The sequence below is a fragment of the Fusarium tjaetaba genome (genome assembly GCF_013396195.1).
Source record: "Fusarium tjaetaba strain NRRL 66243 chromosome Unknown NRRL66243_c0000281, whole genome shotgun sequence".
Lineage (NCBI taxonomy): Eukaryota > Fungi > Ascomycota > Sordariomycetes > Hypocreales > Nectriaceae > Fusarium > Fusarium tjaetaba.
In genome coordinates this window covers 114,161-137,936 of record NW_023501477.1, presented here as the reverse complement: position 1 = coordinate 137,936, position 23,776 = coordinate 114,161, and the positions used below count along the sequence as shown (strand labels likewise).

The 23,776-nt window shown below is 47.2% G+C and overlaps 10 protein-coding genes across 10 annotated transcripts; 4 read left to right on the top strand and 6 right to left on the bottom strand.

The window, feature by feature from the left end:
- Positions 1-1,184: 1,184 nt before the first annotated feature.
- On the top strand, positions 1,185-1,601 carry FTJAE_11430 (uncharacterized protein; the record flags this gene model as incomplete). The annotated part of the gene is made up of 1 exon (XM_037344372.1): positions 1,185-1,601. One exon carries the CDS (start codon positions 1,185-1,187, stop codon positions 1,599-1,601), a length of 417 nt encoding a protein of 138 aa, XP_037201500.1.
- Positions 1,602-2,328: 727 nt separating this feature from the next.
- FTJAE_11429 (phosphoenolpyruvate synthase) lies at positions 2,329-3,753 on the top strand (the record flags this gene model as incomplete). The annotated part of the gene is made up of 1 exon (XM_037344370.1): positions 2,329-3,753. One exon carries the CDS (start codon positions 2,329-2,331, stop codon positions 3,751-3,753), a length of 1,425 nt encoding a protein of 474 aa, XP_037201499.1.
- A 1,484-nt stretch (positions 3,754-5,237) lies between these two features.
- Positions 5,238-5,885, bottom strand: FTJAE_11428 (uncharacterized protein; the record flags this gene model as incomplete). The annotated part of the gene is made up of 1 exon (XM_037344369.1): positions 5,238-5,885. The coding sequence occupies one exon, from the start codon at positions 5,883-5,885 to the stop codon at positions 5,238-5,240; it is 648 nt and encodes a 215-aa protein (XP_037201498.1).
- A 1,755-nt stretch (positions 5,886-7,640) lies between these two features.
- Positions 7,641-8,630, bottom strand: FTJAE_11427 (Allergen Fus c 3; the record flags this gene model as incomplete). Its single annotated transcript, XM_037344368.1, has 3 exons — positions 7,641-8,335; positions 8,383-8,503; positions 8,562-8,630. 3 exons carry the CDS (start codon positions 8,628-8,630, stop codon positions 7,641-7,643), a joined length of 885 nt encoding a protein of 294 aa, XP_037201497.1.
- Positions 8,631-9,432: 802 nt separating this feature from the next.
- FTJAE_11426 (transcription factor atf1) lies at positions 9,433-10,392 on the bottom strand (the record flags this gene model as incomplete). The annotated part of the gene is made up of 1 exon (XM_037344367.1): positions 9,433-10,392. The coding sequence occupies one exon, from the start codon at positions 10,390-10,392 to the stop codon at positions 9,433-9,435; it is 960 nt and encodes a 319-aa protein (XP_037201496.1).
- A 2,052-nt stretch (positions 10,393-12,444) lies between these two features.
- FTJAE_11425 (uncharacterized protein) lies at positions 12,445-12,909 on the top strand (the record flags this gene model as incomplete). Its single annotated transcript, XM_037344366.1, has 1 exon — positions 12,445-12,909. The coding sequence occupies one exon, from the start codon at positions 12,445-12,447 to the stop codon at positions 12,907-12,909; it is 465 nt and encodes a 154-aa protein (XP_037201495.1).
- Positions 12,910-13,659: 750 nt separating this feature from the next.
- On the bottom strand, positions 13,660-14,010 carry FTJAE_11424 (uncharacterized protein; the record flags this gene model as incomplete). Its single annotated transcript, XM_037344365.1, has 1 exon — positions 13,660-14,010. One exon carries the CDS (start codon positions 14,008-14,010, stop codon positions 13,660-13,662), a length of 351 nt encoding a protein of 116 aa, XP_037201494.1.
- Positions 14,011-16,866: 2,856 nt separating this feature from the next.
- Positions 16,867-17,622, top strand: FTJAE_11423 (uncharacterized protein; the record flags this gene model as incomplete). The annotated part of the gene is made up of 1 exon (XM_037344364.1): positions 16,867-17,622. One exon carries the CDS (start codon positions 16,867-16,869, stop codon positions 17,620-17,622), a length of 756 nt encoding a protein of 251 aa, XP_037201493.1.
- A 606-nt stretch (positions 17,623-18,228) lies between these two features.
- FTJAE_11422 (uncharacterized protein) lies at positions 18,229-18,774 on the bottom strand (the record flags this gene model as incomplete). The annotated part of the gene is made up of 1 exon (XM_037344363.1): positions 18,229-18,774. One exon carries the CDS (start codon positions 18,772-18,774, stop codon positions 18,229-18,231), a length of 546 nt encoding a protein of 181 aa, XP_037201492.1.
- A 2,144-nt stretch (positions 18,775-20,918) lies between these two features.
- FTJAE_11421 (mRNA 3 end-processing YTH1) lies at positions 20,919-22,202 on the bottom strand (the record flags this gene model as incomplete). Its single annotated transcript, XM_037344362.1, has 8 exons — positions 20,919-21,363; positions 21,427-21,516; positions 21,563-21,575; positions 21,629-21,656; positions 21,703-21,769; positions 21,815-21,856; positions 21,907-22,046; positions 22,095-22,202. 8 exons carry the CDS (start codon positions 22,200-22,202, stop codon positions 20,919-20,921), a joined length of 933 nt encoding a protein of 310 aa, XP_037201491.1.
- Between the last annotated feature and the right edge of the window lie 1,574 nt (positions 22,203-23,776).

Genomic DNA, 23,776 nt, shown 5'->3' with positions numbered 1-23,776 from the left:
TTCTACCACCCAAGCTGCTCCGTCTATTACCAGTCATATCATCAATAGTCAGCCTACAATTCGCTTACGACGAGTATGCCTTCCTCTCTTGCTGGACAATACATCAATACCGAGCGCAGGCAAATGAGCTGCTACCGCTTTGGTTCACCAACTGGGGACCATGGGGAACAAAAGTTGTATTTGGAAGCTTTACTCTAAGCTTGGCAAGCGGAATCGCGAACGTCGTTAGTTCTGGGGCTCGGAGTGTCATTCTCTTTTACTTGGCTGGAACTCTGTTTGCGGCCGGTCATCTCCTGATTTTTGGACCCAAGGCCATCGATCTGCTGGCCAGGATCCGGCGGAATGATGCTAATGCTTCCAGTACGGCATCGTTAGAGCTGTGGTTGGAGATGCACCTGACGAGGTCTTTAGTGTTGGACTTGCCATCTGTCGGATGCTTTATCACTGCTCTGCTTCTAGCCACGGAGAGTATTATTTAAGTTGTGCAAGCAAATACTGGATGGGTCTTTTACGCGAGTAATGGGCAATCCCTTTCCAAGTCGTCTTCCAGAAGTCCCTTCCATCACTGCCACAGCTGACCTTGTTTCTGGAGTCTTGAACAGGGCATCTCTTGTTTGCCTGTCCCGAGAAACTCAAGTGGTCGTGTCGGCTGCTCTAGTCCATATAGAATTCCGTTATAGCAGGAGTTGAAGTTCCTCTGCATTCTCCATTGGCATTGATGCGATAGGCACCAGAGTCCGCATAGAATATGCCCTCTGTATTTGAACAACTGCTAGCCGCGCAGTTTGTAAAAGTAACGTGCCTATACGCGATGCGCCCCTCATCGTTGTGTCACTGTTGGCTTCGATAGCATATAGCACGTCCGCCCTCACCACGGCATCTTACTGCTTAATGACTTGGTGTCTCGTTTCTAGCGCGAATCTGGAAGATCATTCACCAAAACAAGTCCCTTGGGTTCGGTCGATATCCGTGAAAAGTCAGTCTGCGACGCGACATGGCCAGAAGACGTGAGACTGGCATCAATCCGAAACTATCCAATTTGGTGGCAGAAAATCGTGCTTTCAGTGAATCTTTATCACAGAGTTTATTTATTATCTGTAAATAAGTGCTTATAATTCCCGCTAAGTTTGAATAGCCAATTGGCCACCTCTGAGCTGTGCATCATCTCAAATAACATCAAGGCCATGGCCACCTTCTCCCATGGCAAGACAAGAAGTTTCTGTATCATTCTGGATACCATATCCACTGGACGATACGGTGGTGATCCTGCTGAATTTCCAGATACTGTTTCTCTCTGCCTCATGCAACTTATAGCCATCATGGTCCTCGACCTTACAACCGGCTGGATTTCCGGCAATGTTGGAGATGCAGAGGAATTCTCGTGGTTCACTACCGCAATATCCCGTAATAGCGCATTTGCAACCATCGTCAATCTGACGTGCTGCGTAGTCGCCGGGATATACCTTGGTATAGATGGTGTCGCCGTTGGGGCCGAAGATGATGGAGAAGTCACCTTCGCTACAGATGACGGGGAGATGTTCAGCGAGGACAAGGAAGTGAGAGCTCCGAGACAGAAGGGCGCAAAGAGGAGATATGGTTAATTGTGGTTTTGCTATGGCGTCTGGAAATTTCGTCTCGTTTCTACAAAGCAGCAGAGATTGGCTTACCGCGTCTGACACCAAGTATCAACTAACGTGCGGTATCTACCAGAAAGGTAGTTACACGGGTCGCAAGCACAGTAAACAGTGCTTGGTATGAATTACTGCATATTGACGGTAGAAGCTAGGATGAATGGGCCGATGTGAAAATCACATGCGGGGGATGTCAATACATTGGACACTGTTTTCAAGCCACAGCGACAATCAGGTCAGCGTCATATCAGCGATATGAGCTGCATGAACTATTTACCGACTTGCTAGCTGACGACCGGAGGAACGGCTCTCAGTACACACAACGATGCCACTTACTAATGCCGAGTCATTGATAACTCATTTGTCACAGAATATACTGCGCGCAGTGGGACTGTACTTCTAGGCTTTTACCCCTCTTTGACGATAACATGATGTTCCCAACGTCTCACGCAGAAACTCAAAATGCTGGGGGATCAATTGACGGCTTTTGCAAAGTGACAACTAGATGACAGTCTAGTGACACATCAACTGGCGGATCAGATGATGGATGGCATGGCTTAAGAATGGCCATCCTCTGGCGCACTTTGTTTAATCAAATTTGCAAACTTCGATCTTTACATTTATCAGATAAAACAAAGTCAGGTTCTCAATTCACATTTTGGACGCTTGATACACATGACCCAAACAAGTATCAATCATGAGTGACGATTGGACTGCCGAGCCTCTGGTTCTCGACGTTGAGCATCTTGCTCGAAGCGACGTCGGCTTAGTCGGCAGCAAGAATTCCTCCTTGGGTGAGATGATTCGAGCCCTCGGACCCAAAGGCATCCCCGTGCCACCAGGCTTCGCGACATCCTCCTATGCCTACTGGCACTATGTCGACGCCAACAACATCCGGGGAAAGATCGATGAACTCGTCGATCAATGGCAATCTGGCCATCAGACCCTTGCTGAGATTGGCCACGCCATACGCACTCTGTTCCTACGCGGGACATGGCCGGCTGATACTGCCGAGGCCATACTGTCTGGCTATCGTGACTTGTGTGACAAAGCTGGGGTCGATGATCTGAGTGTTGCAGTGCGATCAAACGCAACTGCAGAAGATCTTCCTGACGCGAGCTTCGCTGGACAGCAGGAGACGTACCTAAACATCCAGGGAAGCGAAGCACTGCTCGATGCCTGTAGACGATGCTATGCTTCGCTCTTCACAGACCGGGCTATCAGCTATCGCCATATCAAGAAGTTCAATCATGGCAACGTGGCTCTCTCCATTGGGATCCAGCAGATGGTTCGCTCTGACATCGGCGGCGCAGGAGTCATGTTCTCGATTGATACAGAGAGCGGCTTCGACAAGATTGTCCTCATCAATGCTGCATGGGGTCTTGGCGAGAATGTCGTCCAAGGCACCGTCAGCCCAGATGAGTACCAGATTTTTAAGCCACTGCTGTCTAATGAGAAGCTGTCGCCGATTCTTAGCAAGAAGCTTGGCGACAAGGCCATCAAGATGGTGTACGGGGATAAGTGCGTACCAACTCGCAATGTCCCTACATCTAGAGTTGAACGAGCTTCATATGTTCTTGAAGATGAAGAGATTCTCCAGCTGGCCCGATGGGCGTGTCTTATTGAGGAGCACTACGGTTGCCCAATGGATATGGAGTGGGCCAGAGATGGCTCTTCTGGCAAACTCTACATCGTGCAGGCCAGACCTGAGACTGTGCAGTCTCGCCGTGACGCGGCTGCCTTCAAGACCTACAAGGTTGGCGAACGTGGCCACACCTTGACCACGGGTCTGTCTATTGGTGACAAGGCAGTTGCTGGGCGCATCTGCCTACTCACTTCGGTCTCGGACATGGACAAGTTTATCGACGGCTCGATCCTGGTTACCGAGTCTACTGACCCCGACTGGGTGCCTGTGATGAAGAAAGCTGCTGCTATTGTCACCGACTACGGAGGGCGAGCCTCTCATGCCGCGATTGTCAGTCGGGAACTGGGTGTCCCAGCGGTAGTTGGCACTGGAAACGCAACCTATGTTCTGCACACAGGACAAGACGTCACCGTGTCATGTGCAGAGGGCGATTCGGGTCTTGTCTATGATGCCGACGATGGCCACTCGAGATGCTGAGCCCACCGCGCTTCACTTGGATTGATGGTAAAAATGTTGGCCCGGCTGTGCATTGACTGTGAGCCGCGATTTATGAAATCCCTGGCATCGGGCAGGAACCGTGGCGTAATTAGAGTTTGTGGTGTTCTGATGATGTGCTGATGGTCGACATTGCTGACTGTCAGACTAGCATTGAAGTGTCACGCCACAACTACAGACCTGATATGACACTGATTAGAAACTTGCTCACTAGAGGACATCGTCGAATCAGATCATAGCTTATTGCTCGTGTTCTGATGGAGGTTATTGATCGCATTCCAGGACCTTTCAACGGCGATGTTCGGTTGCTACTTTAGCCGAGGTCACTGATCTGAACGCTCCATTAGGCCAATGCGACAACATCAACATATTGCTAATTTTGTACATGACGGAATCACTTCAGTTCCAACATCCACCTCGTAACGGAAGACCTGCATGATGGATGTCGTCGAGTTGTAATATCAGTGACATTGGAAAGAGGTTATGGAGGCTATGCAGCTTAATCACTAGACAGTAATATGAGAGGCAATTCATGCAAATATAAAACATCTTACCCAAAGCCAAATCAATTTCATCGTCAAAAACATTCACTCACAATCATAAGATATCAAGCACTCGTTACACACAAAGTCAATTCTCATCATGAAGCTTATCCCTCTCCTCACTATGGCTGCCTTCGCAGCAGCTACCCCTGCTCCCAAGGGCTGCACGCCCGGGACCTACTCCTGTACGGACGACCTCAAGGGCTGGCAGGTCTGCAACGTCGACCGCACTTGGGTGGTAAGCCTCTCCGCTTCCTAGCGGTGCGCCAACAGGGAGGAGCAAGCTAATTGTCCTTTTAGTTCGCCGGTGCTTGACCTCCAAAAACGGCTTGTTTGTTCAAAAAGCAGAATGGCTCGCCGTACTGACCCCCTGGCTTTCATTTCTAGCCTAGCTCCGGCTGGTACGGTCGTTTTCTCGCAGCTTTACCCTATTGATCTTTTACGATCTTTGAAGGTGAAAATTCAACAGTGCGATCTACAAATGCGCTGGTGGTGGACGCAGCTTTATGTCAATCCTTATGCTTTAGCAGATCCTTGTAAATAGCTTCTTTCTTTAAATTATACTTACCTTCTCTTGTAGCCCACGCGTCTCTACCAATAATCCTTTGTACAAACCGACAAGTTCCTGCCTACACGGCTTATCTCCAAACTGTAGTAGGCCATAGATACTGCTACCAACACTAGACCGCGACAGGGAGTAAAGGATATTTTAGGATTCATAAATATCTTATGAGATTATTAATAGAAAGCCGCAGAAAGTGTTCAATTTGAGAGGCCAACGATGAACATGCTAATCCAGAAACACAAACCCCAAATGGCCAGTTCCATCATTTTCATACGATCTCCCAATCAAAGTTCATTACATCAAGGCAAGAAGCATGCCTCCCTCATCCACCATGCAAATTTCTTCTCACCAATATATCCTTAGATATCCTTTCCATGTTTGTGATGCGTATCAACAACAGTCTTGATCTCAATAGTGGTATTCTCTCCAGTCTCCGCAACTGCATGCACAAGTACGTCCTCTCCATAAGGCCACTCCCCCTTCATCTTCTCCGGCGTGTCATACTCTGCATAGTCAAGAGGATCTAGCAGCTTGCGCGCTGCTGTCCTGGCCGCAGCACGGTGAGCAAAGGTCCCCTCTATCTGCATCTCCTGCACGCATCCGGTCCGATCTCTGTTGTAGTCGATGACGGTCTGCGTCACGTAGTGCAGCGAGGGTACCCCGTGAGGTAGTAGAACAGCACCGTCGCGGTCGGTATGGAGCATCTCGGTATTGGGCGTTGCCTGGATGGAGACAAGGAATACCTGGCCTGCTGGAGCTTTGGCGTGGATGAGAACCCCGTTGCCGTGATCCCATGTTCCGACATGACTTGAATGGACGGCGTATTCAACAAAGTCATCAGGCTTGTATCTCAGCTTATGCAGGACCCTGAAGGCCGAGTCTTTGGCGGCTTCGATGGTCGCGCGTGTGCCCAGAATGTAGATAGATCGTTTGGACCCCGACGGCTCGAGGTGAAAGTCGATGACGGTCAGGATGATGTGGTAAAGGAGTTCAGAGCTGTTCTGCATGATGAAGAACATTCATACCGTTGATCAATCTCTGGACAGATTATTAGAAATTGCTGAGTGAAGATGTTATTCTTAACATCAAGGACAGATTTAGTAACAGTAGATATGTTGCAGAAATATACTCACTTGAGCGATCTGCATCTCGACTCCAAGGAAAGCTTATCATGATGTGACCAGATGATGGGCATTGCCTCAACTACTTTTTATTCGTGATTCCGTGGATGCGTCACGCTGGCGGCTGGACTGCCACCGCAAACACTCTAGCGTCTTGTGATGGGTGAACAAAACATCCTCACACGATTCTCTTTTGTTGTAAAGACTACCCTCTCCCATCACATGCTAGTCCCAAGGTTGGTTGGCAGTCACTTATTTAAGCAAAAAGTCCAGGAAGTTGAGAGGATAAAATGTCCCCGGACAAAGTTCCGAGGTCTGTGATTGGTTGAAGGACGCTTGTTTCTCTGGCCACATTGTGCGCCTTTCGTGGTACGATACTGACGCCACAAACACTATTGACTGATGATGTCAATCATATCATATCATATCATAACATAACCCTCAGTATCGGCTGGTCTAGAACGCTTCTATTGAAAAGCTCAAATGCCCAAGGTCATATCAAACACAGCATCCCTGCCATTTCCCCGGGCGCCGGAACGTCTTTCTGCTTCATGTTGCAGAAGTTATGTCGAGCCCTACCACCACCGATGTAAGCACCCCTGATATCGGAGCACCAAGCAATGGGATGCTGGCGTGGTTGGCTGCCATCTTGCTCCCGCTTATGGCTTTGACAATCATGTTCTTGGTAGGGGTGCCCAAGTATGTCTCACCGCTTCTCGACCGCAGAGGGGCAAAGATTAACAGTTTCGAAGAGTGTACAGATGGGCGAGGCCAAGGTCTTCTGTATCCTCGGGGGGAACATCGCCTACCACAGTGTCATCAAGCGACTCACAGCGTCGGGACCTGCCGCATCTCGACTCTCTTGCACCTCCGAGGACCAGCAAAGACATGAGGTCAAATCTCATGAGCCATACTCACGCCGCGTGGGCTGAACCAGTCTCTAACATGACATGGTTAGTTCCTGGACACATCACTATTTGGCGCCACTCACTAACCATCCTCCGTGGGTATAGTGCAATCTGTTTGGGCGAGGTCAGTGACACGGACATGCTTCGCCAACTCGATTGTCAGCATATCTTTCACTCTGATTGCATCGCAGCATGGTACCTTGCGGAACATGATACGTGCCCTGTATGTATTCATAACTTTGTCACCACCTCTTGTAGACTCGAAAGGCCAGAGCAGGTCCATGTATATGAAGGGCGGATAGAAAGTGTTTAGATACCTATCACCTCTAGAACCAATACTATGTTCTTTTAACCAGTTGCAGGAGGATATTATGTGCCGGATGCGCTAGGGGAGGTTGAGCATAATCTGCTGACTTCAGTCCAAATTAGTAGTTTTTAGTCCCAAGCTTAGCAAAAGGAGGATTACCCTGTCCATGGGCTCCAGTTTGAGCCCGGGAACCTTCCTAGCTGGTTGCCAAGCGCTTAAGATAGCAATCAGGATAAGCTTTACGCTATGGAGCAGTTGGTCCGCCGCCAGATGGCTGTAAGGGGAACGCACAGGCCTCGACGTGTCTCACGCAAGCTAAAGCAAAAACATATATTAAGTGAGTGGCTCGCTACACCCACATCCAACGTCTAATAGCACTGCCTACGTACACACTGTCGTTGCCAACATGTAGATTCTCCTGTGTCATTATACAATCGTAAAACCCTTGTCAATATGCTGTACCTGATCAGACAGATGTCTGTTCTCCTCCTCGAGGGCGAGGATGCGCTGCCTTGCGAAATCCAACACCTCTCCTCGACTATAGCCGCAGTCCGGTGCTTCCGAGTCTCCTTCGCCGTCGGTCTCGTCCTTCATCTTTGAAGCTTGAAGCACGGCCAAAAGTCGTTCGAATTTCTGCTTCAAGCGGGTGCGGTACTGTTTCTCAACGTTGTTATGGCACTCCCTAGCTTGTACGACATGTGCAGGGAGTGCGGGCTTCTTGCTGACCTTCTTTGGCCTGCGTGATGCCGAGCGCATCTTTACTTGAGTGGGGGATCTTTCCAAGCCCACAAGACTCTCTTCGTTGCTCAATGTTGGGTCGCGTCGGTTTAAAAGGCCCGCAGTAAGTACTGGCGACAGGACTTTTGGCCGGCTCATATCGGCCCTGGATGAGTCGACGGGTTCGATGGAATGCTTGGACTGCATGTCTTCTCCGCCTTGTGCAGGGAAATCATCATCTCCAATACAGGTATTGGTGATAAACGAGGATCCGTTTCCTTTTTTGTGCTGCTCACTTGAAGAGGGGATTGGTGGCAGGTGGGTGAGGGGTATTTTGGGGATGGGTGAGGTTGGTCGAAGATGATAACCAGGTGCCTGGTACAAGGGGTCGAGGAAGACAGGTTCTGTAGAGGGTCATTCTCTGCATCCGACAAGGCCATGGTTGCCTTACCCTGCTCGAATTGACTCAAAATATTATCTAACGTCGACTGTGAGCTGTCAGCCTTGACTGCCATGAGGGGGGTGACAAGGTGTCGTGAGAGAGGTGAGATTCTGCAATGATTAAAAATTACCTAACACGGCCAGGGTTTTATTTCATCCTGCACCTGTCGCCTAGCGACCGCTACTTACCTCGGAGGGAAAAGGCGCTCGGTCCCATTCGAAACCGTTAAAGTCTTGAATAATGGCAGCGGTGCTCATAGTAATTTGTGCATCCAATGATGGCGATATCTTGAAGGGGAGATAAAGGCTCAATGCATCAGGCACAAAGAATTATATAAAACGGCCCTGCGTTGGTGGCGTTGGTATGTGATACGGAAATCTTGTGATATGGCACATCCATTTGCTTATTCCCCAATGTTTTCCGAGGTTGCGTACTCCTCCTCCATGTGTTGGACGGTCTCGACTCTCGCGTCTCGTCCCCGCAGCAGTTGCATCCGGTTGCCCGACGAAGCCAAAGACTTATCGGGACCTGTCTTTGACGACGATAACGGCAAATAGTGGTGAGATGCAGCCAAGCCACATCACCTGATATCACCACAGGCAGCTGTTTGCGTTTGCGATTTGTGCGTTTCATCACCTTCAGGGTCTTGCTGATCTCGATCTCGCTTTCGGAGCAAATTAATCTGGCCGGCATGGTTCGATATTCATCATGTCAGCAGCGACAGTTGGTAGCATCGCTTGTATGATATCGACTAGCTTAGCGTGCGGTTGCTGACGGTTGAACTATATCAACCTCCGAAGCCAATTATTGGGCACGTCGCTGTAATCAAAGTTTGGCTAATTGGCCTATGACAGGAGAAAGAGGTGTTCCATGCTTTTTAGTGTCACTTAAATCAAGTTAAATGCAACATTAATGTCCCCAGTACAGACAAATCCCCTCAATGTTTGCTATCGCAATCGCCCGCCGTCCCTCCATCTTACATCCCTTGTTCGAGACCATAACATGATAAGAGACCCCTCACTCGCAAACTACCACTAAAACAGCCACCAGTCTCCAGTTTCATGGGGACATGCCATGTGGTTTATCCAATCTGTTATTTCCGCCCAGTCCTCCTATGGGGCTACAGGCACTCGCACTGGCAGCGAAGTTCCCGATGGTGGTGCTGTTGGGGCTGCTGGAGGGAGAATGTCTCGAAATCAGACTTTCGACAGAATTGACTGCTTCGTTTGCGATATATCGCTGGATGAGTGTGCATCCGCAGTCGCCGTGCCTCAGCAGCTGGAGCTTTAGTTGGTAAGTTGTTTCCCTCAGCTCGTTGCAGGAAGCAGATAATTGTCTGTGCCGGTGCTGTAGCTTCTCCACCTCGGCATTCAGCTTGTCTTGTTGCTCTTGCTTGCGCGCACGACAATTCGCCGCAGCCCTTCGATTCCGCTCCAAAACCTTTATGTAATGTCTTTTTTCTTCCCTGTTGAGTCCAGTCTTGGTCTTTCTCGCATTCTTTTTGACACTGCGCTTCTGTCTGTTTCTTTTCTTCCCCTCGGTTTCTGTACCCGAGTTCGCGCGGGGCTGGATGCTAGTGCTGACCTTGACCCTCGCCGGCAGTCCAGGTTCAGACTCAGGTGGAGTTGAGCTTGGTGTGCATTCGGTGGTAGCGCTCAAGCTTCCTTGGTGATTTTGCACAATGTCCAAGGTTGCCTCATCGTACAGGCATACTTGATGTGCTCTGCTATCAAGTCGAGAATCTTCTTCGCCGACGCCGCCTGCGCTGAGCAGAGATCCTGCAAGCGGTGCATTGAACAAACCCTCATCGCTCAGTATTCTTCCGGTAATAGCGTCATTTTCGCAGTAGTTGGAGGATGAAGGCGATATGAATGGCTTAGGCAGTTCACCTATGTTGTATAGAGTGTTGGATGAAATTTGCCAATTCCATAGATGTAGGCTGTCTGGCATGTAGCCCCAAGAGTGTCCATAATGAGGCTCATCGTAAGTAACAATGCCCCAGTCAACAAGTGAAGCCATTTGGAAATGCAAGAAGAATTTAAATATGGAGTTGGCAGTGCAAGGGTGAAATCTCACTGCAATAAGTGAATAAATCCAAGGGTTTTGAAATCAATACAGTTGTTTTTGCGAGTAATGACAAAAGCTCCAAGCAGTACCAAATTACTCAATACTGGGGACATGATGGAGATATAAGCGATCCTATTGATCAATTCAGACGAGTACCCTTTACCATTCCCGTGCCCCCTCGCATGGGAGGCAAATGGCAGCATGTATCGACATGATTAGCTGCCACCTTGCTTCCAGGGGTAACAAATTTGCGCTAGGCGAATGTTGTCGACACCATCAGATCATCTTGCTACAAGTTTCGGCCCAGTCACAGAGAAAAACTATGGTGGGCATAATCAAGCATGTAGGGAGACGATCGTAAGATAACCGGGGAACTGCATACTTGGCTACATATGGCCATCCAATCCCAACGAGCATGGTGAGCGATGACATGATGGGGTCTTGATAAACCCTGTACCGAGGCCTGGATCTCGTTCTCAAGGTTGCATGTCTTGCAGATTATCATGTCAGTACCCCTGTCTTTAGCAGCGATTACAGAGACTTTAACCATGAGTCTGGAATTCCTGTCACAGCTTGGCAAACAGCTTGTGAGATCAGTGACCACTTGAACTCTGAGCCAGCAGATATGAATCACTAATCATGTTTCTTTCCAAGTCTATAGCAAGCTAAGATCAGGGCTGTGATTTTCGCGTTCGTGCTACCCACAACATCAGTCTAGTTTCTCACATTATATTGTTTCTAAAAATCTTCAGCTTTTTGTTATCTGTTCCTATGATTTGCAGCTCCAACACGTTCTGTCGGGCGTTTACATTGTTGTAGGTAGTAAACGTAGAGGATTGGGTTAGTAAATTGTTCTTGGCTCTTGTTAGCGGCAGTTTTAGAATTCTCCCCGTAGGCTTGGTTCAAGGTTGTTCTGTCCCATTTGCACTAACAATTTTGTTGCTTATCAGCTCTTATCTATCACGTGCACGTCTTATCTAGTTCACAACTTACCCGGCATCTGCAAGCATTAACACAATACAGAGTACTATAAATCCATTAATAACTACCCTTATATAAACTATAAATTCTTTCTAGTAGTATTAATATAACTAGTAGGTAGATGTTAAAGTTAGATATACTGCTAGGGAGTTTTATTTACTTTAATATAGGATATAGTAAATAGAATTCTATAATAAACTTATACTGTATCCCCAAGAGAAATGAGACATTCGAACTATTTCAGTTTCTTCCTTTTAAATAGTTGTAAAAAAAACCAATAGGAGGGTTTCCAAGAAGCAGGACTTCTGCCATTCTCCGCTCTACCTGATGCCTCAAGTTTCAACATCCGAGCTAGGTGCCAGGCTGTCCTTACTACCTGTAATATATCATATATTATAAAAGGAGCCACCACGTCAACACTTACGCCCAGGCCGCCACAACCCCTTTTCACCAATTCCTCTCCTCCATGACGTCCACATGCACAGCTCTAGCGTATACCATCACAAAGAGATAAGATAATAAACCGGAAAGTGACTCATTCTCACCGTCATGCCCTGAAGTTCACGAGGTTTCCCATCTCAGGGACAAGGATCATTCTGATCGCCTAGATGAAATTGGCGCTGAAGGCAGAGGTCCTCAAGCGACTAGCGCTTCATTCAATACGCAGTTCTTCATCAATTCTGTCCACATGCCGGGATCTGCTGCAGAAACAGCGTTTCTTCTTTGTTGCGATGAATTGGAGGCGCTGTGGAAGACAGAAGCGACGCTTCAGGACCATATACTTAAACCGTGATGTTTCCATCTCTTCCAGAAATCAGGGACAAACTTCCTTTTCACCATTGCTGAAGTGACATTACCCATCTCACATCATCAAACTTCCGGTCTCTGTCCTACAGTTCGTTCTGTCTTGGCAATTGCCCTAGTGTAAGCAGTGCATGGTTCAGCCAGGCACAACTGGGACTAACGATCTGACCAGCCAATCCGCATTTGCATAAGATATTACAACCCCAGACCCCAGAGACAATGACGGAATCCACAAGCATAGAACGTTTGGATTTCCTGTTAGAGATGGCTCTGACCATTCATGAGGGCATTGCCGAGCATATTGAGGGCAACGATGAGCTTGATAACCAGCTCATTACCCGTCTCAAAGAGGCAGACCACTTCATCGTCGTAAAGAAAGCATTACAAGGTCATCTCGTCGACCACGCTAGCAATACCGACAGCGACAACGAACTCGCTCCGGCTGACACCACCCCGCCGAGCAGCCACTATTCACATTCAACCGCGACGCCCAGCCCCCAAACCCCTCCTTCCCCTTCGCTTTTCTTCTCTTCGCCTGAACCGCAGGGTACTCCAACTTCAGCGCCTGCACGAAAGGCCACGCGTCGGATCCCAGGAGAAAACCGAGGCTCCAAGGCTCTGCGTAAGATGCGACGTTTAGTCCCCTATGCAAGCTGGGTTGACAAGCCCAAATCATTCAAATGACACGGATGGCGATTGGAGAGCGAGGGGTATTGCATTGAAGTTTGGTGATTGCGCAAGTATTAGAATCGGCAAGGGATGATAGAGGTTGCATAAGTTTATAGATACCCAAGTTAGATCTCATTAGCGTTGCATTTTCACATTCACTACAGCATTTAGACGAGTTTCATAGCCAAACAATACAGTCATTTCCGACCGCATGTCTTACAACCAACTGCTCGTACTGTGAAGGACTTAAGTCAATTGACAAAATTGCAGCGTACTCCCAAGCCCTCTCTGATAAAAAAAATTTCATTTGATCAATTGCTAGGTCCAGTGGGAAAGAAAGCAAAAGAAAAACGGGCTCCTCCGGGGATTGAACCCGGGACCTCTCGCACCCAAAGCGAGAATCATACCTCTAGACCAAGAAGCCGATTTTAGTAATCAGATAATAAAGGGGTAATTAAACTACAATATATCGTAGCAGATTATCACGACTGACTTAACATTTTACTCACAGATTCGGCGCCGCACCTCTTATCTCACTTCGAGGCGACTGTAGATGATTTATCCTTTAATCACTTGATATAATACTTCTATTTGTCTACTAACTTATGCCTTTATAAATACCTATAATACCATCTATACGGGTCTTACTTGGGTGTGCAAAGATATTCAGTCCATTCGTCTCTGGTACATGACTTTATGTCGAATGCGCGCGCGACGTTAACAACACCTGTCTGGTTCAGCTTCAATTAACATAGATATTCCCGATCAATCCTTTCTCATGAAATTCACAAACATGACTCCCGAGATCGCAATGTTGATACAGAAAAGTGATGTGCATAGAACAGTGGTTCTGTTGAGCCGGCTCTCGAGCTTCTTCATCTCTTCCCGAGTAATACGCGTGTCCTCAAGTGCTTGTCGTCGCTTCGCGGGGACCGTAGCCTTTCTCCCAGTGCCAGAAGCACCATTTCCGTCGTCGCTGTCAGAATCAGACTCGTGCATGGCCTCGATGGTACTTGTGCTATTCGGAGATCCCCTGACACCTGTTCCTCGTTGGGGCTGAACTGATGTTTGCCACTGAGGCACAATGTCGAGATAAGATAATTCCTGGCGAGACATGTTGAATGATGTTAATGTATTGCGATTGCGAGAGTGTAGTGGTGTAGGGCAAGATAAATCTGTAGCGGGATAAGCTGATTGCTGGGCAGTTTCATCAGAAATCTACTGCTACGTCGTCCTTTAATACGTCGGGATCCGAACAACGTTCAAGACCGCGCTGTTTGAGATCCTCATTGCTCAGCTAAAGCGTGTAAAATATGTTCACTGTTCTAATTTGCTGTGTTCAGGTCAAATGGCCAGTTCTCTACGGGGAAACTGAGAACATCAAAGAACTTTCGCGTCAACCCGAGTATCAACGACAGCATTTTTCGTGCTTACATTTACTAATCTCGTCAACAAAGCGAAATGAAAGTGCGGCCTATTGGGTGCTGGGCTGTAGCATCTTGATTATAAGGACATGTTGGACAGCACTGAGTCTGACTTTCGCATTGCGGAACACAGACCTGGAAATTGATGGTGCCCGGCTTATGCTTCTCTCACTTTCCTCACATTTTGCGATCTCAAGACTAAACTCATCTCCTATCCTAAAGCTGGTCTATTCTCTGTTTGTTGCCCTCTCCGTTCAATCTTTCAATGCAAGAATGGGTCTCACCAATAACCATCATGCCAAAGCATTTTCTTCGTCGCCTGCCGCAAACTTTGGGATCATCATCACGACAACTGGAACCAGGGAGTGCTCGGATGGGTGTTGTCTTGTGTAACCAGACCAAACCTGTTTAAGAAGTTGTCCGGAGACTACAGGTTCCAGCCTCGTAATGATCTTTTCCAGCGGACACTTTTGTCCGCAACCGGCCCGGTGTCAGCCTTTGCTGTGTCCCGGTAATATACAAGAACCAATGGTGGGCGAGTGTTCAAGCGGTCGGCAAAGCTGTAAAGGAGTGTCTTGGAACCTTCAGTCGTAGCTTATATGCCAAGCAGACCGGAGGGCGAGCAGGTCGCCGGTGAGAGAAAGCCATATTCGATAAGTGCACCAAGACCAAAAGCAAACATGATCACAAGGCATAAATACGGCCAGAAATATGATCCGTCAAATATATCGCGTCGCACGAGATTAGGGATGAGAGACATAAACATACTCTGCGTCGGCTGCCCCCATGCGGGCCTGTAGCACAGAACAAGGGATTCGATGGTGATATGCACTTGATAACAGGAGGCAGATATCGCGGAGAATTACGTTTGTTTTCCTAATAACCACCTTTGATTGATGTAATGCACCTCCTACAAACTTAAGCACGCGTCACATGTCAGATTACCCCCACCTGTCAAGGTTACACAAGATCTCACCGCGATGAGGCTAGGCATCGGAGATTAACAGACCGGGAATGGATGACGGAATCCACCGGGCCGCCGACAGGCAGTTGCCGATGCAAGGAAACTTGAGGTATGCCGACCATCCCACTCCAGCCTGGTTGATGTAAGGGATAGATCAGAGCTGAGCTGAAGATGTTGCTTTTTGTAAGACGGCCCCTCCGTATCTGCAAATACCGATCTGGAATCTGAGACACCCGGACGACATGTGATCGATATGTCTCAAGCCATTAGAAGGGAGGAACCGGACGGAGCGCTGTTTCGGGTATCACTCTGGGTATTGGGACGTGAAACATAAAGAAGGGGCACAGCAGCAGGACGATAAAACTGTGCCTCGATCCTGGTTTATCGTATCGTCATCTTCATCTACATCTTCACTACACTAAACAACTTACTTCATAATCTCTCTCTCTCTTCTCAAGATGCATTCAACAGTTCTTGTAGACAGCAAGGTGCCTGGCGTTCGGTGCCCAACTTGCGCCGCTGAAGGAAAGGAAGTCTGGGTTATTCCAGGTCGCTGCTGTGGATATTGCGGGACTGCTTGCATCGGTGAGTTCCCATTGACTTCGAGCGAGATTTGTGTGTGTTCTAATAATCCTCCCAGACTGATTACCAGTGATGTCTGGCTTTACTCGGATAAAGCATGAGTGACAGGTGGGCGCAAAAGCGTTGCCAGGCCGCGTATCTCTCTTTCTTATGGACTTGGGCTTGGTCTCTATCCCAATCCCATCCCCTACTGTTTCTGCGAATATCTCCCTGGATAATGCGACGCCTCGTTGACGAGTGCTTCATCTATCGTTGGCTCTATATTATTTCTTCGCCGGCTTCGTCGTTCGCCGGGCGTTCGGTTTCATTTGGTGTGTTGCTGATGCTGAACTGTCATGAACAGACTTTCATGACTCTATGGCAATAGCGTCAGTTTCTGGGGATATGGTATGGTTTTAGTGGGTGATGGCAGGAGCTTGGATACTTTAGAGGTTTAAGTTGTTTGTAAGGACAGGGATGGACCAAGAATGTTGTACAACTCATATGAGAGCTAAGCGTTAATGAATTATGCATGGGATTTGTCACTGAGAACTATTAGCCTTGTGAATCGCAAGGCTGACAACGAGTTTTGCCAAAAGGGTCCCCGTCCATGTCAGCATCGGTCAATCATTGTTCACCGTTCAGGGTTAGTCTGGCTGTACAGTACATTGCCCGAACAATGGTTCATATTAGCTCGAATCAAATGCTCCGTGAGCTTCCTTGAACTGGCTAGCGTGGCGCTTCCAGCTTAGTGATGATATCTTCTTGTCGCAGTGAACGAAGTCAAGTCCCGGAAGATCATGGCGATGCATCGTGAGACCAACAGGTGAACAGTGCTTAAAGGCATGAAACAGCCACACAGATATTTACTGGAACATCGGACATAGTTTAACTGCATGTAGTAATGATTATAAGTACAAGGAGTGTACCCAATAATAGTGACGACCACCTCACGGCATCAGTTTCAGTAACATCAGAATCCGCCGGACTGTCTCCAGGCTCATCTCATCATCTCCGGATAAAATGCAAACTTTCATTCACAGGATATTGGGGTGGGCTGATGAGGTTGAGTCTTGTGACCAGACCGGACATGAATCATACTATTGGCCCTCAAATTCTAGTGACGATTGTGAAACCTCAAATGATTCCTTCTATACAGCGAGCGAAGCAGATTCCGAGGCATCGACTGCGACTATCGGAAGATCTGCGATTCTTGAGCCCATGACATCTGGTATTCTCATTGACACTCCCCAGCAGGAAATCGTTGAGGACGGAAGTGAAACAGTGAACCCGCACCCATATCTAACGATAAGCACGGACATCGCTAGAGAAGCCATTTACATCTATGATATGATGAGAGAAGGCGTCATTGACGATGGGTGGAATAGCCAGTCCTGTCTCCTCAGGCGCTCACGCACGCTTGTCCAAGATGGAGCAGATTTCTCCTGGCGCCTCGGTTGGCGGTGCGATGTCAATTATGATCCACAAGGTGTTGAACCGGGCGATATCGTGGTGTTGTTCACGCCCGATCGTGACTTTGTGAAGCAGATCGAGCAAGGTGAGGATGTTTTTGATCAAGGTGCTGATTTGAAGCCAGTTTCACTTCTCATGCAGACGGTCGATCCGGACTTTTCTGGCCCCGAGAAAAAACTCGCTGGTCGAGTTTTGGCTTGGAAGGTTTGTGGTTCTGAGGATTCTGTGTGGATGGATCGGCAGGGTCGTGCTATTGATCGGGGTGACCCTGAGGTGATCCCCAACATCATCCACCTGCTCAAGTGAGCTTTTGCCTACGACCAACAGTAAGATTATTGTGGTTCCACTTATGAGGAATATTTTCTTGTTGCGATTGCGCCGGATGACAGACGGCTCAAAAAGGCAGGTCCTGTACATATTTATGAGTAACGTCAAACGAGAGATGTAGTATTGACTTATGGAATGATCTATGATGATGAGGATGAGAATGAGGATAAGAATAAGGATGAGGATGAATATATTAATATACGGACTTGAGATGAAATGAGTATCATTGATACCATGGATGTTTAGAATAAATATGAGTCTTTAAGAGTAACCAGCGAATCGCAGCGTTCATAAGTCCAGAAACTGACGAGATATATTTCCTAGCAAATGCTTACCAAACACACCCAAAACGCGAAACTATTCCCAAAACTCGAATACTTTATAGTTCTAAGAAGGAAATGTAGAATCGTCGACTTCTCTGATGATGTCAAATTGGCCTGGTCTTTCAAATCCATCCAGAAGGTCATGCTCGTCCTCATACATCCGGGCCAACAAGACCTATTGAACAAGACCCTGTATCCCATTGCATCGTACAATCCTGACTATTGAACCAAAGGTTCTGGAGGTGGATCAACCACAGAAGACTCAAAAGCAGTCAAGATCAAGCATCTCACTGTACCATAAAGCTCGATGGTAGAGCGTTCTTCGTGTGTTCATTCGCGTCACCTGTTTCTGAATTGCCATAAGTGACTTGCGACGATTGTTTCTGTCATGTAGCATCTCCGTTGGTAAAACAGCCCAACCAGTTTCCTGAAACTCCTTTCGGTGGAAAAATAGTTGGGCATGTACCTGGTCGTTGAGTGTCTTTTCTTCTGCGGAGAGTCTTTTTAGCTCATAGTTTAGATCTCCTTCGATGAGGATAAAGATTCTGCGCCAGCTGTTGACTGAGTCGGCGTTGAGTAAAGCCTCAAGAACACAGCCGAGTATCTCGAGACCCAAAGCAGGTAGGAGGTTTACGTGGTGGCTCCTTATGGGGACCAGTATACGGAACAGGAAGAAATGCCAAACGGCATCAACACATGCACAGAAGGCACTGCGCTGCATTATCGGTGTCTCATGCATGTGGGCAGTGGGTGAATAATCATCGTTCAGCGAAGGGGGAGGCCAGAGCTTGTCGTATGGCGAAAACATCTTGATACTGGGCGTGAGCCGTGAATGAGAGAGTTAGGTTACGTGAAAGATGGCACGGAATGAGGGGGCGAAAGGAAGAGAATAAGATGCAGTGGATAAAGAGACAAGAAATATACAGTAAAAAGAGCCGTATACACAAACCTTGATTAAATAAGCCATTGTCTCTATTGCTGTAGATTTCATATGGTTTGACAAACGAAACTCAATAATAAAGTATAAAATGCTCTCCACTTATCACTAGAATCAGAGATTTAGTTACCAGTGAAACTTGTTTATTTTCTACCTAATCGTCCACAAACAGACTCCCGCGTGCGGCGGCATGCTGCTAAACTTATGCAAATTCATGTCCTTTACAAAGGCGAATATTCAATCTTAATCCGTACGGTGGTTTTGTATGGTCTCTCTCAAATCCACTGAGAGGGTCACGGTCATTTAAGTATACCCCCAAGTCTCACCGCACAGAACTTCAGAACAGAAATTCGTCATGGCTAATGAATCTCTAAACCTCAAGGCTCAGTCATATAAACAAGAGCCAATTCAAACAAGGTCATCACGCCCCAGATTGAAGCGAACGCCAGCTCAAAGAACCAGAGGAATATACAGTAGGTATAGATCCAAGTAGCGAGAAACACGTCCCCCAACGAGACCATCTGATCTCTTTTTCTCTCCTCGACCGTATCGATATATGCCAAGGCTCGAGAATAAATCTCTCTTCGGACCCTCACTACAGTGGCTCCCTTCTGCAGCATCAGAATCTCCTTGCGGCGATTGATTCTGTCTCGAATTATTGGTTGCGGCACAACAGCCCAATCAGCGATTTCTGCAGCTTGGTCCGAATGTAGAGAGACGTCTTGGCGTATTTGTAACTTGATGTTCTGTTATAATGTGCACAGTGCTCGCAGCTCTGCCCTTATTCGTGTTTTCGCAGGCATAAGAAATCTGGTCCAAGTGTGCTCTGTGGATTTAACCAATGCCCAAAAAGAAATTTTATCAAGTATCTCGACGCCCAAGGAGGGTAAGTAATTCCCACAGCAACGGCGTGATACGTTGTTCAATATTATGACTGAGACGATAAAACCGACGAGAATTGCAGATATCCCCAGTCCAATGATGGCGGGAATGTCTTCGGTTGCTATGTCGGGGAGAATCTTGAGTACGCCATGTATATAGGCAGAGACCATATTGCTGAAAGTCATAGCCATCGTTTGGGTGGGTTGGAAGGTATATGATGTAAGCTTCGAGACTTTGGGTTCGGTGAAAGTAATGGCTGTCACTGATAAATGAGCCGTGAAGTGTAGGAAAACTGTTTGGAAGGGGGAGGGGGAAGGTCGATGGTGCCATGAACCAGCCATATATAGTCGTATATAAAGTCAATAACAAATATCTTGCGTAAATAAGCGATCAAAGTTAAAGTCAAAATATTTTAGGTGCTGCATTAAATGTATTACCTTGACCTGTTTTGCTGAGATTTTGACAAGGTTTGCGTGAATAAAGCTTGGAGGATGAGATGAAAGTAACATACCATTTAGCATTTCCGCTAGCGAGGCGTAAATTAGGCTTATTATTTGATATGAGCCATCAGCTGTGGGGACAACCAACTCAAAATAACACTCTTACAAAGTCAGTTCAGTGCTGAGACGCACTTAATGTTGGTGAGGTCGCAACCCAATACTGATTTTGTTCTCATCGTAACTTGATTTGATCGAATAAGATCACTTTGAAGTCCATTGATTGATCATGATAAGTCGGTGACTGAGATGAAGCTGTGTAGGCGAAATGGTATTGACCACTGGTGCCATAAATGATACATGACTTAGACCACGAGCTGCATTCAATCCACGCCTTATCTCGTCACCGTGTTCAGAGTCCAGGCATCCAAAGATCCCGCTTCATAACTAACAACAATCGCTCCCAGCCCAATGCGATGCAGTACACGCACAAGTGTGCTTATTCCGGCTTCCTCCCATACACAAGCTTCAGTCTACAGTAAGGATGATACTTGCCTGACCTCAACTCCTTTCGAAGTTGCGAGCAATAAACCGTGACTTCATCCTGCGACCATCCTAACACGACACTCGCCATGTACAAAACAAAACCCTCCAGATCCTGATCCATCGCAGCAAATGCAAAGCTTCCGATTTCTTTCATCTTTGGATCTTTGGGCCAGCTACCGATGGGAAGCTGTATGCCCAGTTAGCCATGGTCCCGGGGTATACTGAACTGGAGAGTTTTCTGGGGTTACTTGCCTTGAAATCCCGAGTCTGAATATCAGTGAACCCTGCATCCTCCATCCCTTTCCTCTGTAAGTCATCATCAAGGATGGTGAAAGTCCGATTCAGTCTTTTTCCACCTTCGATAAAAAACTTGCCCCACTCGCTCATCGCACTACCCTCCTTAACAGTATCATCATCACTCTCAAGCATAGCTGACGCTTCGAAACTCTCTACCCAACCACCTGGCTTACATGATCTAAAGGCCTCTTGGAATATGGCGAACCAGTCGCTGATGGAACCGTAGAGATATCGCATGTAGATAAAGTCGAATGAGTCGGGGGAGAAGGTCCATGGTTGAGTGCAGTCTTCAATCTCACTGCTTTTGTCAGCTATGGCGCAATCAAGTTGTTATAGGGCGCTGCGACTCTGGTAAACTTACAATTTGACGTTCGGAGGAACCCAGCTTGGTTGGATGGGAGATATATCGGTACCGATTACTTCGGTTTGGGGATGCTCATCGGCAAAGTCACTGGACAGTTAGTCAAGAATATCATCCCGTCAGGCAGTACACCTACATCGCCCAAATACCTATTCATCGGTTCAGTGAGCTTGAGTTTCATGCCAAAGGCTTGGTTTCATACCTGTTCCGGTGCCGACATCAAGCACAGTCTTACAAAGTCAGATACGTTGTCTTGCAAGAGGTTTCAAAGCTTACCTTGATATCATCCTTCAACGGTGCCAAATGAAGCTTTCCATCTAGTGTGAGAACCAGAAAATGGTGGCTGAGACGCATCAGTTCCTATCCGAATCAGCCATATAACTCTTACATAATATCCATTGCCTCGTTCTGCTGTGCATCGTTTGAGGCCCTGCACGTCACGCGTCAGCCTTATGGAGTAAGCAGCCATACATAACCCACCAATACTCTGCATTTCCTCTCTCAGAATGATAAGTTCGTCCTTTTATAGTTCTATAGTTCAGAATACTCGACGTCATCGAAGCCGTCGATGACTCTGTATCAACACCCAGCGAAGAGTCGGCATCGTCATCCTGCTCATCCTACAAAACGCGTCAGTCCCAGCCCCTTTTGACTTGTCTCAAACATACCTGCGCCAAAGCAGCCCAGTGCCCAGCGTCATGCAGCACAACTTCACTGGCTCCTGACGAAGGAGACTTTGGTGACTTCTTCGGTGACGAGGCGGCTTTGTCGCTCATGGTGTATGAGGTTGCGCAAGAACTGGTTGGTTCGTGTCAAAGCGCGATTTTTAACAGCCTGCGGGGTAGTTAGACATGAACTTGTCTCGGCTGATTGATGTTGCATTTATTGCGGATCTTTGCCGGGTGACGTTGAAGTGCCGGGGGTGGCAGGGATAAATATGATCTGATTTGACAGAGACCGAACATCAAGATGAACAGGACAATGCATACAAGTCCAAGTTAGCAGAAGAAGAGAGTTACTAGAGATCTAATGCAGGATATACAAATTCTACAAATAACTGAGAACTATAATTAAGGGACAGAAGCTCCTCTAAACTCAGAATAGTATCTTCCCCCTTTTCTCTTCTCTCTTCTCTCTCCAGATTTTCCCTGACCCATAACTCGTTCTTACTACAACCAATCGTCAATCTCGCTTGCGATGGTCACGGGCAGTTTGATTCATCCATTTACGAGGAGTCTCGTATCGGTGGGTGAAAATTTCGTTCCAACTTCTTAACAGCACACAAGTATGGCTTGGGGTCCGTTGAATATCTCGCAACGCGCCTCCGATCAAACGTTATAAGTATTCTTCATTGCAAAGCATTACATTTCATGCCGGTAAGCGATGTAATGATATCGATTGATAGTCTTTAAATTGGCTTACTTGATGACATTTGGAACAGAACTGTATGTATAAACTGCTATTGGAAGTGATTTTTCATCAGCTTCGCAGGACTAGTAATACAATTGTTAGTTTCGTTTACGTTAAAGCCTAAGTACTACCCTGGAGGATATAAGTCAAGGGTTAAAGATTAAGTAATAAGAAAGACAAATCATATAACAGATTATATATATCTTTGTTGAGTTTTTTTTCTTTACCTTTATTTTATTTTCCTGGGAGAAGTACTGTACTCTCTCATCTGAATATGAGAACGTAGAGGAGGTTGAGGAATGAGCAACGATTGACCATTTTCGAACATGTACGGAGTAGAGACAGTTGCAGTCATGTGACAGATAAGATAAGATAAGATAACATCGATAGGATGGCTTCTTATCTAATCCATTGCTCTTTAGGCCAATCAGGGTTGGGCAAGCGGGGCACCTCACCCTGCTGCAGTTTACTTCACGTTAACTCCATAAGCGCGATGGCCTCGATGTCTTGAAATAAAACGCGTTTCCATAGCGTTTCCAGACCCAATTAGAGATGAAAGCGTTTCCAATTTCTCCCAGACCCACTGAGCCATTAGACTGGTTCTGACGCGATGACGCATCTGTAACGCACCTCAAACCCCTGCATCCCTGCCACACATTGCCAAACTCAATTGTTTGACACTCACGTCTCAGATCTTGACAGTCCCCGTTTCACATCCCATTCGCTTGCACACCAAGCATATCACCACAAATATAACCACCAGCAAAAACCTCGTCGGTTATACGGCCCGCTAGACTGTCTCATCCGTCTCGTCTGTCAGGCTTCTCGGATCAAGCTGCTTCCTGTTTCTAAAAGCGCCCAAGGGGTGAATGGCATGAACATTTTCGTATTAGAATCTGTTTGGAAAAACGGCGAGATTGACTTTTTCAGAATGCCATTA